Raw genomic sequence first — 11,919 nt, 5'->3', positions numbered from 1 at the left:
GAGGGAGCTGTTGTAGGCTCCAGACCCTCCTGCGGGGTGTGGGGGGCGGGTGGAGGGAGCTCTCTCCCTGGCAGGTCTCACCGGCTAGGGAGATGTTGGGAGTCTGGCCGCCATGCTGCCGGAACACGAAGTCCACAAAGTACTGAGGGCTCGGGAGGCTGCGAGGGCTGGGCAGGGGCTGGAAACAAGACCCGCTCCTGACGTGGTCTAGCAGGGCGGCCAGGGCCGGGCCAGGGCTGCCAGGAGCTCCGGCTTCTTCCACCTCCTCCAGCAGCTGAGGGACACCTACGCAGGTCTGGAGAGGGGACGGCCTCTCAGCCCCACCTCAGCTCCAAGGTCCCCACCCAGATTCACGCAGCCTGGCAAGCCTTGTTCTCTGGGCCTGGGCCTACCACTCTCATGAGAACACTTGCTGGGTTTCACAGAACCCTAGCTCGTCTACAGCGTGGGCTGGCCTCTTATCAAGGCCTGCCCCAGACACCCCGACCTCACCCCGACTCTTCCTTCCTTTGGGCCTCAGAGCCCTCCTGACCCCCTCTCCCACTCAGAAGGGAATATCCAGCTGTGGTTCCAGCAGTGTCTGCAGATGTGCTGGGCACGTCACCCCTGCAGTCCCTGGGTGAGATCCCTCAGGCTCCCATTGCCCTCACCTCCTCCCCAGGGGACTGGATGGAAGTCTGGGTCTCCAACTTCTGCAGCAGCTGATTCAGGCCTAGGGTCATGGCGTCAGGACTCCCGAGTTGTCTCAGGAAATGGTCAACCTGGGAGGCCAGGCGGCCAGCCCGGATGTCCACACATGTGCCCTCAGGGTTGCTAAGGTAGAGGGCCACGGCAGCACTGAGGTGGCCAATGTATTTGGACTCCAGAACTAGCCCTGGCTTGTCAGGCCTGCCCAGGGCCAAGGCGTCCTCCACGGACAGGCACTGTGGGCAGACAGGGGAGAAGGGCTAGGATGGGTACTCCACAGAAGGAACAGACTTGGCGAGGACGAACCCCATCATCACATCATGCCCGAACCTCCCCGTCCTTAAATCCACTAGTCCAACTAGGAGCCCACACACAGGGGACCCATCCTGGGCAGCTTCCAACAGTCAGGAGCAGTGGAGCTATCTGTGGCAGGCAGGGCAGCTGCGTCCATCCCAGCGCTGGGTAGGGAAGGCAGGCTCTGGTCTCCCAGCAGCTCATCCACCAGCCTCAGCCCGCCTCCTGGAGTTTGCCCAGGTGCCTTTCCGGCAGGCTGCAGGGTGGAGCGGGCAGGAAGGGCTGGGGGACTCCTCGGGTGGGGCTGTTACCTTTCCACACGGCACGTCGGTGCAGTGCACACGGTCCGCCAGCATATTTAACAGGCTGCCCAGTGCTTCTCGATCCAGAGCACCCTGGCCTGAGGTGAGCAGGTGAAGCAGACTGGTAGGCTGAGCCACAGCGGCGGTTACCAGCAGCACTGACAGCAGGAGCCCTGGGGTGAGCCGACCCGGGAACACCGCCATGCCTCCAGCCTAGGTGGAGACTTGGTGAGTCTGCGGCCTAGGTCCAGACTGGGGCTGGGTTTGACCTGCCAGGCCCCAGCACAGGGACCTCTCCCAGGTATTTCCTGCAGGGCCCTGTGATTGGCTGCTGGCTGTGCCGGGTTAACCATTCCAGTGGCAGATCCTCCCTAGCAGCTGGGGGCCAGGGCTGCGGCCTGGAGGCAGGGCTGGGCCCCTCACCCTGGCTGGGTGGGTGGGTGGCCTGTCGGGCCTGGATCTCAGGAGGCTGGCCCTCAGGGGGGGCCAGGACAGAGCCGCAGGGATGGCACCACCTCAAAGCTGGGCCCCAGTCCTTTCTTCTCTCCCTTCTTCTTTTTTGGTGCTGATCTTGGGACTTGAACTCAGGGCCTGGGCACTGTCCCTGAGCTCTTTTTGTCCAAGGCTAGCTCTCTATCACTTGTGCCACCACTCCACTTGCGGCTTTTGAAGACTTTCCCACCCATCGGGGCTTTGAACCACGATTCTCAGAGCCCAGCTTCCTAAGTAGTTAGAGTTACAGCCATGAGCCACCCATGTTCCTACTAGGAAAGTGTTTTTTTGACACTCAACTATGGCAGGATTTGGGAGGTGTAGACCTGCAGGACCTGCGCCCACTCTTCTTATTCAAGGACCCTAACACCCCAGCCCTGTGGCCAGCCTTGGGAGGGGAAGGGGTTCTTCCAGAGCCCTGGGCTGTGGCTACCTGGTGGTGATGGTGGAGGGGGGTGTGTGTGTGTGGAAAGCAACTTGTGGAGTCACGCTCCCCACCCCCAGCTCTCCAGGGAAAATCCCCAGGAAATCGCTAAAGCCAAAACCCAGAAAAACAGGAAGGGAAGAGTGGCCTGGGCCCTGCGGCCACCTGGCAGGCTCCAGGGGGCAGGAAGGGGTTGGGGGAGGACCCTGGTGCTGTCCCTCCCTGCTGGTTTCATCCAGCCTTTGACCCCTGGACCTTATCTCGACTTCTGGGGACAGGAACAGGCTGGGGTAAAGGTCAGAGTACTGAGAAGCAGCACCCCAGCTGGCAGGCTGCGCTTTCAGGAGGGCTGGGCTGCAGGGAGGCACCGTCCCCAACCGCCATAGAAGGCTGCCAGGCCCCTCAGGGCGGGGAGCCTGAGGATTCTGCCCTGTAGCCTTGGGCGGGGGCTCAAGGGGACCTGGGGTCAGGTGCCTCTCCCACTTCATACCACAAACTTGGAGCCTTCATGCTGGGACACCTGCAGTGCACATCCTGCCCTGGCCCAGAGGAGTGTGAGGGGACAAAAAGCAGGCCGGCTGTGGGCTGTGAAGTCTGCATAGCTTCATTACTCACTGCTCCAAAGCAGGGAGCCTGACTGAGGCTAGGCCTCAACCCAATCATCAGGCCATCCTTGAAGCCTGTGGCAAGGGGCAAACAACCTTTCTCCTGTGCCTGTCTGCCTCTGCGTGGTCCCCTGGCATGGATGTGATGGATCCTTTCACCATCTCCAATTAACCACCAGAAAACTAGAAGTCATGCTGTGGTACAAAGCGGTAGAGCACTAAACTTTACCTGAAAAAGCTCAGGGACAGCGTCCAGACTTTGAGTTCAAGCCCCATGACTGACCAAAAACAAAAAAGTGGGGGGGGAACTGGGGAGAAATTCTGACACATGCTACAGTATGGATGAGCTGAGAAGACATTATGCTGAATGAGAACAAGTCAGCTACAGAATGGCAAGTAGCATGATTGCACTTACAGGACCGCTGGGCACGCCAAAAGCCATCAGCCCAGAGACGGGAAACAGAATGGTGGGTACCAAGGGCTGGAGCATGAGATGTACTAGTGGTACAGGGGTCCAGCTCGGGAAGGTAGACTTGTAGAGGTTAAGAGGCAGGCATGGCCCCAAGAATCCATGCTTAGTGCCACTCAATGGTGTTAACAATGATTATGGTGTTAAGTCTCACATTTTTTCACAATAAAAGATGTATTAAAACAATACTCTCTGACCATCAACTACTGCACACAAGTGGCTCTAGATGCCACCCGCTCAAGCCATGCAGGCAGGAGCGTGAGTTCAAAACTAGCCAGGAGCCTATACTTCTACCTGCTCAGGAGGCTGAGATCCGAGGATCGTGGTTCAAAGCCAGCCCAGGCAGAAAAGTCTGTGAGGCTCTTATTTCCAATAAACCACCAGAAAACTGATAGTGGCATTGTGGCTTAAGTGGTAGAGTGCTAGCCTTGAGCTGAAGAGCTGGGGGACAGCGCCCAGGCCCAGAGTTCAAGCCCCACGACTGACCAAAACAAAAAACAACAACAAAACTAGCCTGGCTATATTTTATGACCCTCTCTCAAATAACCAAAGGTTGGGAAGAGAGCTTAGTGGTCAAGTGGTTTGACAACATGCACAGGACCTTAGGACTACCAAAAACGAAAAAGGTTAGGTGCTGGTAGCTCACACCTGTAATCCTACTACTCAGGAGGCTGAGACCTGAGGATCATGGTTTGAAGCCAGCCCAGGCAGGGAAGTCCATGAGACTCTTATTGCCAATAAGCCACTCAGAAAAAGCCAGAAGTGAAGCTGTGGCTTAAATGGTAGATTGAAAAAAAGAAGCTCAGAGACAAGAGTCCAGGCCCTGAGCTCAAGCCCCAGGAATAGCATTAAAAAAAAGTTTCCAGGCAGGAGAGCTGGTGCAGCAATTAAACCCTGCTGCACCCTGCTCCGAGGTCAGTGCCCTGCTCCGAGGCCAGCAGGGCCAGGCTATCAGATGTGGACTGCGGTCCCTGGCCCTAGCGAAGGGTCAGAGTCTGACACATAAAGGTGCACAGGAGCCACGTAGGGCTGCTAGCCGGTCTGTGGCCTGTGTTCATCAAGCTCTAGCTGGGAGGTTGCCAGATTCGTTACACCTGGCCCAACTGGATAGCAGATATGGCCCCAGCCTCCTTCCCAGCCCTCCCCAAGCTCAGCCAGCTGGAGCCTGTGGAGGCAGCCCGGTGTATGGACCGGTCACAGGGCCGGGGGAAAGAGGGGGTCAGGACTGAGTACTCGGAGCCAGGAGAGCAGGAGGGTCACACCACATCTTTACTGCCATAGCAGGAGGGTCACACATCTTCACCGGGGGTGAGGTCCTAACGACACAGAGCCAGGGCAAGTAAGAGCGCAGAAGAACCCAGGACCATCTCCTAAGTTTGTCTTCTGAATGTCCGCGCGCGCACAGGAGGCACTGGAGGTCAGGCGTGCAGGAAGCGGTTGAAGGCGTTGTAGGCGGACTCCAGGTCAAAGAGCATCTGGCGCACCTGAGAGTCTCCCAGTTCATCAGACGCAGACATGCCGCTCAGGGTCTGCAACCTGGGGGCACAGTTGTGTGTGGGTGTGGGGCCGCAGGGCAGCGATGCCAGCCTTGACTCTGCATGCCCAGGAAGGTCACTCACCACTGGCTGACGGTCTGGCGGCCCTCAAAATCTGGGGGCAAGTGGCTCATCCGGTGCATGGTCTCCATTAGCTCTCGCAGGTCCGGCTGAATCTGCAGCCATAGGCACAGGCTGACACGGCTCTGCCCTCTGCCTCCCGCCCGGCCCCTCCCCCTCCCAGTCCTGTACCTCATCCATGCCCCTCCTACCCCACCCCTCCCCCTCCCAATCCTGTACCTTGCCCATGCCCCCCCTCCCCTCCCAATCCTGTACCTCGCCCATGCCCCCCACCCCGCCCCTCCCCCTCCCAATCCTGTACCTCGCCCATGCCCCCCCACTCTACCCCTCCCCCCTCCCTGTCCTGTACCTCATCCATGCCCCCCCTACCCCTCCCAGTCCTGTACCTCATCCATGCCCCTCCTACCCCACCCCTCCCCTCCCAGTCCTGTACCTCGCCCATGCCCCCCCACCCCACCCCTCCCCTCCCAGTCCTGTACCTCGCCCATGCCCCCCCACCCCACCCCTCCCCTCCCAGTCCTGTACCTCGCCCATGCCCCCCCACCCCACCCCTCCCCTCCCAGTCCTGTACCTCGCCCATGCCCCCCCACCCCACCCCTCCCCTCCCAGTCCTGTACCTTGCCCATGCCCCCCCTCCCCCCTCCCAGTCCTGTACCTCGCCCATGCCCCCCCACCCCTCCCCTCCCCTCCCAGTCCTGTACCTCACCCATGCCCCCCCACTCTACCCCTCCCCCCTCCCTGTCCTGTACCTCATCCATGCCCCCCCATCCCTCCCAGTCCTATACCTCATCCATGCCCCTCCTACCCCACCCCTCCCCCTCCCAATCCTGTACCTCGCCCATGCCCCCCCACCCCGCCCCTCCCCTCCCAGTCCTGTACCTCACCCATGCCCCCCCACCCCACCCCTCCCCTCCCAGTCCTGTACCTCATCCATACCCCCCCACCCCACCCCTCCCCTCCCAGTCCTGTACCTCATCCATACCCCCCCACCCCGCCCCTCCCCTCCCAGTCCTGTACCTCATCCATGCCCCCCCCCAGCCCCTCCCCCAGTCCCGGTCCTGTACCTCATCCATGGCGCGGATCTCCAGACGCAGCTTATCCATGATTGTGATGAAGAGCTACGGGAGTGTGGACATGAAGGCTCTCCTACCACTTGGGTGGGGAAACCCCTGGAACTCTAGGCCCCTGCAGAGCTCGGTCCAGGGCTGAACCCATCACCACCACCCCCACCCCTGCTCCTTCCTCCCTCCACACCAGTTCCCAAGCCTGGACTCCTGGCTATGGCCTGCCTGGGGGGACTTGGGGCGGGGGGTGCTCGGAGGTCCTGCCCATGTCCCCTCTTGGTGTTTGCAGGAAGCCAGGCAGGCCTTGGAGAGCCCCCTGGATGCGGCTATGGGGGTCCCCACCCGGGTGCTCCTTGGCGCTCCTCCCCCCAGGCCCATATGCGGTCCTCCTGTGTGGGGTGTGCGCACCGAGACCACATCAGCGATGCAGCGGTTGAGATTGCCCTTGTCATCCTTGATGGTAATGGGCCGGTCCTCCTTGATCCGCTCCATGGCCAGCGGGCAGTCCAGCTGAGGGAAGCAGACAAGGGTACGGAGCCTTGAAGGCCAGCCCCTGGTAGGCGTGCTGACATCCAACTCCATCTTTCCTGCAGGATGGAGGGACCTGCTCACTCACTCGGAACTTGCGGCAGAATTCATCAATGGAGTTGATTTCTGAGCCCTGCACTTGTCGGAAGGCAGCTTTGTACTGGACCAGGAGTCGGGAGCAGGCTGCCGTGTACCTAGGGAGACAGGGATCTGCTGCTATGGGTCCGAGACAAGACGAGTGCCCCTCCTCCTGTGCTCCTTTAGCCATTCCAGACTCAGAATAGTTCTCATAGGGGTCTGAGGGATTGGGGACAGACAGGCCATGGAGGATGAGATTAGAGAATCAGGGTTCAAAGCCAGCCCTGGCAGGAAAGTCCTTGAGACTCTTACCTCCAATAAACCACCAGAAACCTGGAAGTGGTCCTGAGGCTCAAAATGGTAGAGCTCTAACCTTGAGCAAGAAGAGCTCAGGGACAGCATCCAGGACCTGAATTTAAGCCCCAATGACTGACAAAAACAAACAAAGCAACCCCCCAAATCCCACAATAAATAAATAACAACTCTGAATAAGAGCTGGAAGGGCCACAGGGCCAGCACCAAGTCAGACTGAATGTCCCAATGCTCTAGCTCACTTTTTGAGGTTGATCTTCTATCAGTCAGGCCCTCTGGGCCTCCAGACAGAGCCAGGACTATCTCTATTTGCATCTCGCCTCTAACACTGGATACTTCTCAACTTCTGTAGGACTTCCCACCCCAGAGCACTAGGCGGCCTGCAGCCTGGGCTCAGACTCTGCTCCTGCTGATTCCCCAGACTCTAAAGGGCAGGTGCCTGCCAGAGGCTACAGGCCAGTGGGCTCACTCACTCGTTGGGGGTGACACAGTCCTTGATGTATGCCTTCTCCAGTGCCTGCATGGTCTTCACCACTGCAAACAGCTCCGCCATGTTGTCATACCTGAGATAATCTGTCCATCAGGCCACAACCCTAAGGCAGGAAGCCCAGGTCTCTGGTGTCTGAGGTGGCCAATTCCTGCCCCAGATCACAGCTACAGCAAAAACATTGGCACCTCGTACCCATCCCTGGCGGAGGCAGGGGATGGGGGGGGGGGGGGGGGACAGCAAACATGCTGGGAGCAGCCACATGACTTACTTCTCCCGTTCCCGGGCATTCTTGTACAACTTCACTTCCTATTAGAAAGAGTGGGCCTGTCAGCTAGCACCACCATTTAGCCACTCAAGGACAGCAGGGTGAGAGCCACAGATGTCTGCTGTAGGCCAGTGCTAGCCAGGCAGGCCTCCACTATACTCACCTCATACAGCTCCGGCTTATTCCCAGGGGCTGGAACAAAACAAGCAGGAGCTGGCAGGTGAGCTTACAAGGACCCTGAGGTGCTAGTCCCACCCCGTTCAGTTCCGTGAGAAAGAGCTGTGAGGTGCCTCACGGGCTCCAAGGGGGCTGCGGGGCTGCCTGCCAGGCCAGCACCAAGGGACCACACCTAGCTTGTGGCCTCCAAGTACGTGCACATAGGTTCACAATCTCTGGGTAGAACCCGGGAGATACCAAGGATCTTCACATTCCACCGTGATCTCTTCTGTCCACGTGAAGGGAGGTGGAGGGGAATCGCCCGACGGGAGGCCTTCCCCGCGCAGGGCACACTCACCGGACGGCGAGGCCTCCCCCCCCCCCGCGGGGCACACTCACCGCCCATTCCCGGCGTGGCCTCCCCCCCCCCCCCCCCGCGCGGGGCACACTCACCGCCCATTCCCCGGCGAGGCCTCCCCCCCCCCCCCCCCCGCGCGGGGCACACTCACCGGCCCATTTCCCGGCGAGGCCTCCCCCCCCCCCCCCGCGCAGGGCACACTCACCGCCCATTCCCGGCGTGCCCCCCCCCCCGCGCGGGCACACTCACCGCCCATTCCCGGCGTGGCCTTCCCCCCCCCCTGCGCGGGGCACACTCACCGCCCATTCCCGGCGAGGCCTCCCCCCCCCCCCCCCCGCGCCGGGCACACTCACCGCCCATTCCCGGCGAGGCCTCCCCCCCCCCCCCGCGCGTGGGGCACACTCACCGCCCATTCCCGGCGAGGCCTCCCCCCCCCCCCCCCGCGCGGGGCACACTCACCGCCCATTCCCGGCGAGGCCTCCCCCCCCCCCCGCGCGGGGCACACTCACCGCCCATTCCCGGCGTGCCCCCCCCCGCGCGGGGCACACTCACCGCCCATTCCCGGCGAGGCCTCCCCCCCCCCCCGCGCGGGGCACACTCACCGCCCATTCCCGGCGTGCCCCCCCCGCGCGGGGCACACTCACCGCCCATTCCCGGCGAGGCCTCCCCCCCCCCCCCCGCGCGGGGCACACTCACCGCCCATTCCCGGCGAGGCCTCCCCCCCCCCCCCCGCGCGGGGCACACTCACCGCCCATTCCCGGCGAGGCCTCCCCCCCCCCCCCGCGCGGGGCACACTCACCGCCCATTCCCGGCGAGGCCTCCCCCCCCCCCCCCCCCCCGCGCGCGGGGCACACTCACCGCCCATTCCCGGCGAGGCCTCCCCCCCCCCCCCCCGCGCGGGGGCACACTCACCGCCCATTCCCGGCGTGCCCCCCCCGCGCGGGGCACACTCACCGCCCATTCCCGGCGAGGCCTCCCCCCCCCCCCCGCGCGCGGGGCACACTCACCGCCCATTCCCGGCGAGGCCTCCCCCCCCCCCCCCGCGCGGGGGCACACTCACCGCCCCATTCCCGGCGTGCCCCCCCCCCGCGCGGGGGCACACTCACCGCCCATTCCCGGCGTGCCCCCCCCCCCCCGCGCGGGGCACACTCACCGCCCATTCCCGGCGAGGCCTCCCCCCCCCCGCGCGGGGCACACTCACCGCCCATCTCCCGGCGTGCCCCCCCCCCCGCGCGGGGCACACTCACCGCCCATTCCCGGCGTGCCCCCCCCCCCCGCGCGGGGCACACTCACCGCCCATTCCCGGCGTGCCCCCCCCCCCGCGCGGGGCACACTCACCGCCCATTCCCGGCGAGGCCTCCCCCCCCCCCCCGCGCGGGGCACACTCACCGCCCATTCCCGGCGTGCCCCCCCCCCCGCGCGGGGCACACTCACCGCCCATTCCCGGCGTGCCCCCCCCCCCCCGCGCGGGGCACACTCACCGCCCATTCCCGGCGAGGCCTCCCCCCCCCCCGCGCGGGGCACACTCACCGCCCATTCCCGGCGTGCCCCCCCCCCGCGCGGGGCACACTCACCGCCCATTCCCGGCGTGCCCCCCCCCCCGCGCGGGGCACACTCACCGCCCATTCCCGGCGTGCCCCCCCCCCCCGCGCGGGGCACACTCACCGCCCATTCCCGGCGAGGCCTCCCCCCCCCCCCGCGCGGGGCACACTCACCGCCCATTCCCGGCGTGCCCCCCCCCGCGCGGGGCACACTCACCGCCCATTCCCGGCGAGGCCTCCCCCCCCCCCGCGCGGGGCACACTCACGGCCCATTCCCGGCGTGCCCCCCCCCGCGCGGGGCACACTCACCGCCCATTCCCGGCGAGGCCTCCCCCCCCCCCCCCCCGCGCGCGGGGCACACTCACCGCCCATTCCCGGCGAGGCCTCCCCCCCCCCCCCCCGCGCGGGGCACACTCACCGCCCATTCCCGGCGTGCCCCCCCCGCGCGGGGCACACTCACCGCCCATTCCCGGCGAGGCCTCCCCCCCCCCCCCGCGCGCGGGGCACACTCACCGCCCATTCCCGGCGAGGCCTCCCCCCCCCCCCCCGCGCGGGGCACACTCACCGCCCATTCCCGGCGTGCCCCCCCCCCCCCGCGCGGGGCACACTCACCGCCCATTCCCGGCGAGGCCTCCCCCCCCCCGCGCGGGGCACACTCACCGCCCATTCCCGGCGTGCCCCCCCCCCCGCGCGGGGCACACTCACCGCCCATTCCCGGCGTGCCCCCCCCCCCCGCGCGGGGCACACTCACCGCCCATTCCCGGCGTGCCCCCCCCCCCCGCGCGGGGCACACTCACCGCCCATTCCCGGCGTGCCCCCCCCCCCCGCGCGGGGCACACTCACCGCCCATTCCCGGCGAGGCCTCCCCCCCCCCCCCGCGCGGGGCACACTCACCGCCCATTCCCGGCGTGCCCCCCCCCCGCGCGGGGCACACTCACCGCCCATTCCCGGCGTGCCCCCCCCCCCCGCGCGGGGCACACTCACCGCCCATTCCCGGCGTGCCCCCCCCCCCCCGCGCGGGGCACACTCACCGCCCATTCCCGGCGAGGCCTCCCCCCCCCGCGCGGGGCACACTCACCGCCCATTCCCGGCGTGCCCCCCCCCCCGCGCGGGGCACACTCACCGCCCATTCCCGGCGAGGCCTCCCCCCCCCCCCCGCGCGGGGCACACTCACCGCCCATTCCCGGCGTGCCCCCCCCCCCCCGCGCGGGGCACACTCACCGCCCATTCCCGGCGTGGCCCCCCCCCCCCCCCGCGCGGGGCACACTCACCGCCCATTCCCGGCGTGGCTGGGATCCCGTGAAACATCTTCTAGGCTCTCGAGGCCACGGCACGAAGACCTGTGGGACAGAGCGGGACGGACTCCGGACTCCGGGCCTCGGGAGCGTTCCCGCGCAGGGGACCCGGGCTCTTAGGGGAAGAAGATGGGGGCGCTGCCGGTGCGGCGGAGGCCCGGGGCTGCGGGGACTGTGCGGAGGCCCGGGGCTGCGGGGACTGTGCGGAGGCCCGGGGCTGCGAGGACTGTGCGGAGGCCCGGGGCTGCGGGGACTGTGCGGAGGCCCGGGGCTGCGGGGACTGTGCGGAGGCCCGGGGCTGCGAGGACTGTGCGGAGGCCCGGGGCTGCGGGGACTGTGCGGGCGCTGCCGGTGCGGCGGAGGCCCGGGGCTGCGGGGACTGTGCGGGCGCTGCCGGTGCGGCGGAGGCCTGGGGTTGGGGGACTGTGCGGGCGCTGCCGGTGCTGGCGGAGGCCCGGGGGCTGCGGGGACTGTGCGGAGGCCCGGGGACTGTGCGGAGGCCCGGGGCTGCGGGGACTGTGCGGAGGCCCGGGGGCTGCGGGGACTGTGCGGAGGCCCGGGGGCTGCGGGGACTGTGCGGAGGCCCGGGGGCTGCGGGGACTGTGCGGAGGCCCGGGGGCTGCGGGGACTGTGCGGAGGCCCGGGGGCTGCGGGGACTGTGCGGGCGCTGCCGGTGCGGCGGAGCGGGCGGAGCTGGGGCCGGGCGGGGGGGGGGGGGGGGCTGAGCCCGGGGCCGGGCCGTGAAGCCGCCCCGCACCCACAGAGCCCTGCAGCGCGCCCGGCCCGGCCCCGCCGTACCTGGGCTTCCCGGGCTGCTCCAGAGATGGCGCCGGAGTAGAGGCTCCGATCAGCAGCTCGGCGATCTTCCTTCCGCCTGAGCCCGCTGGGAAAGGGGCGGGCGCAGAGATCGGCGTTCGACCCTCCCGCCTACGCTGGCGCGCGG

General features: G+C 66.4%; 2 protein-coding genes across 2 annotated transcripts in view; both read right to left on the bottom strand.

Annotated features, from left to right (window-relative positions):
• Positions 1-1,487, bottom strand: part of Slc39a4 (solute carrier family 39 member 4) — a 9,077-nt gene extending 7,590 nt beyond the window's left edge. Inside the window, exons 1-3 of the mRNA XM_042669444.1 lie at positions 1,293-1,487; positions 651-923; positions 82-295 (exon numbers count right to left, since the gene is read on the bottom strand). Of these exons, the coding sequence (XP_042525378.1) occupies positions 82-295; positions 651-923; positions 1,293-1,487 (682 nt within the window). The remainder of the gene's footprint in view (positions 1-81; positions 296-650; positions 924-1,292) is intronic.
• A 3,033-nt stretch (positions 1,488-4,520) lies between these two features.
• On the bottom strand, positions 4,521-11,865 carry Vps28 (VPS28 subunit of ESCRT-I). The gene is made up of 10 exons (XM_042669445.1): positions 11,775-11,865; positions 10,953-11,021; positions 7,790-7,818; positions 7,630-7,667; positions 7,345-7,434; positions 6,570-6,675; positions 6,362-6,463; positions 5,954-6,007; positions 4,893-4,984; positions 4,521-4,809 (listed from the first exon to the last, which is right to left on the bottom strand). Exons 2-10 carry the CDS (start codon positions 10,987-10,989, stop codon positions 4,692-4,694), a joined length of 666 nt encoding a protein of 221 aa, XP_042525379.1. The 5' UTR covers positions 10,990-11,021; positions 11,775-11,865; the 3' UTR covers positions 4,521-4,691.
• Between the last annotated feature and the right edge of the window lie 54 nt (positions 11,866-11,919).

The sequence above is a fragment of the Dipodomys spectabilis genome, unplaced genomic scaffold (assembly GCF_019054845.1).
Source record: "Dipodomys spectabilis isolate Male_0828 unplaced genomic scaffold, ASM1905484v1 ptg000495l, whole genome shotgun sequence".
NCBI lineage: Eukaryota > Metazoa > Chordata > Mammalia > Rodentia > Heteromyidae > Dipodomys > Dipodomys spectabilis.
Note: the sequence above shows the minus strand (reverse complement) of the source record. Positions and strands in the feature narration are given on the sequence as shown.

Coding starts and splice junctions, on each gene's coding strand:
- Vps28 (XM_042669445.1), bottom strand. CDS start 10,989: ATGTTTCACGGGATCCCAGCCACGCCGGGAATGGGCG. Junction 7,819..10,952: donor AGCCACGCCGGGAATGGGCG/GTGAGTGTGCCC, acceptor GTTTTGTTCCAG/CCCCTGGGAATAAGCCGGAG. Junction 4,985..5,953: donor AGATCCGCGCCATGGATGAG/GTACAGGACCGG, acceptor CTATGGCTGCAG/ATTCAGCCGGACCTGCGAGA.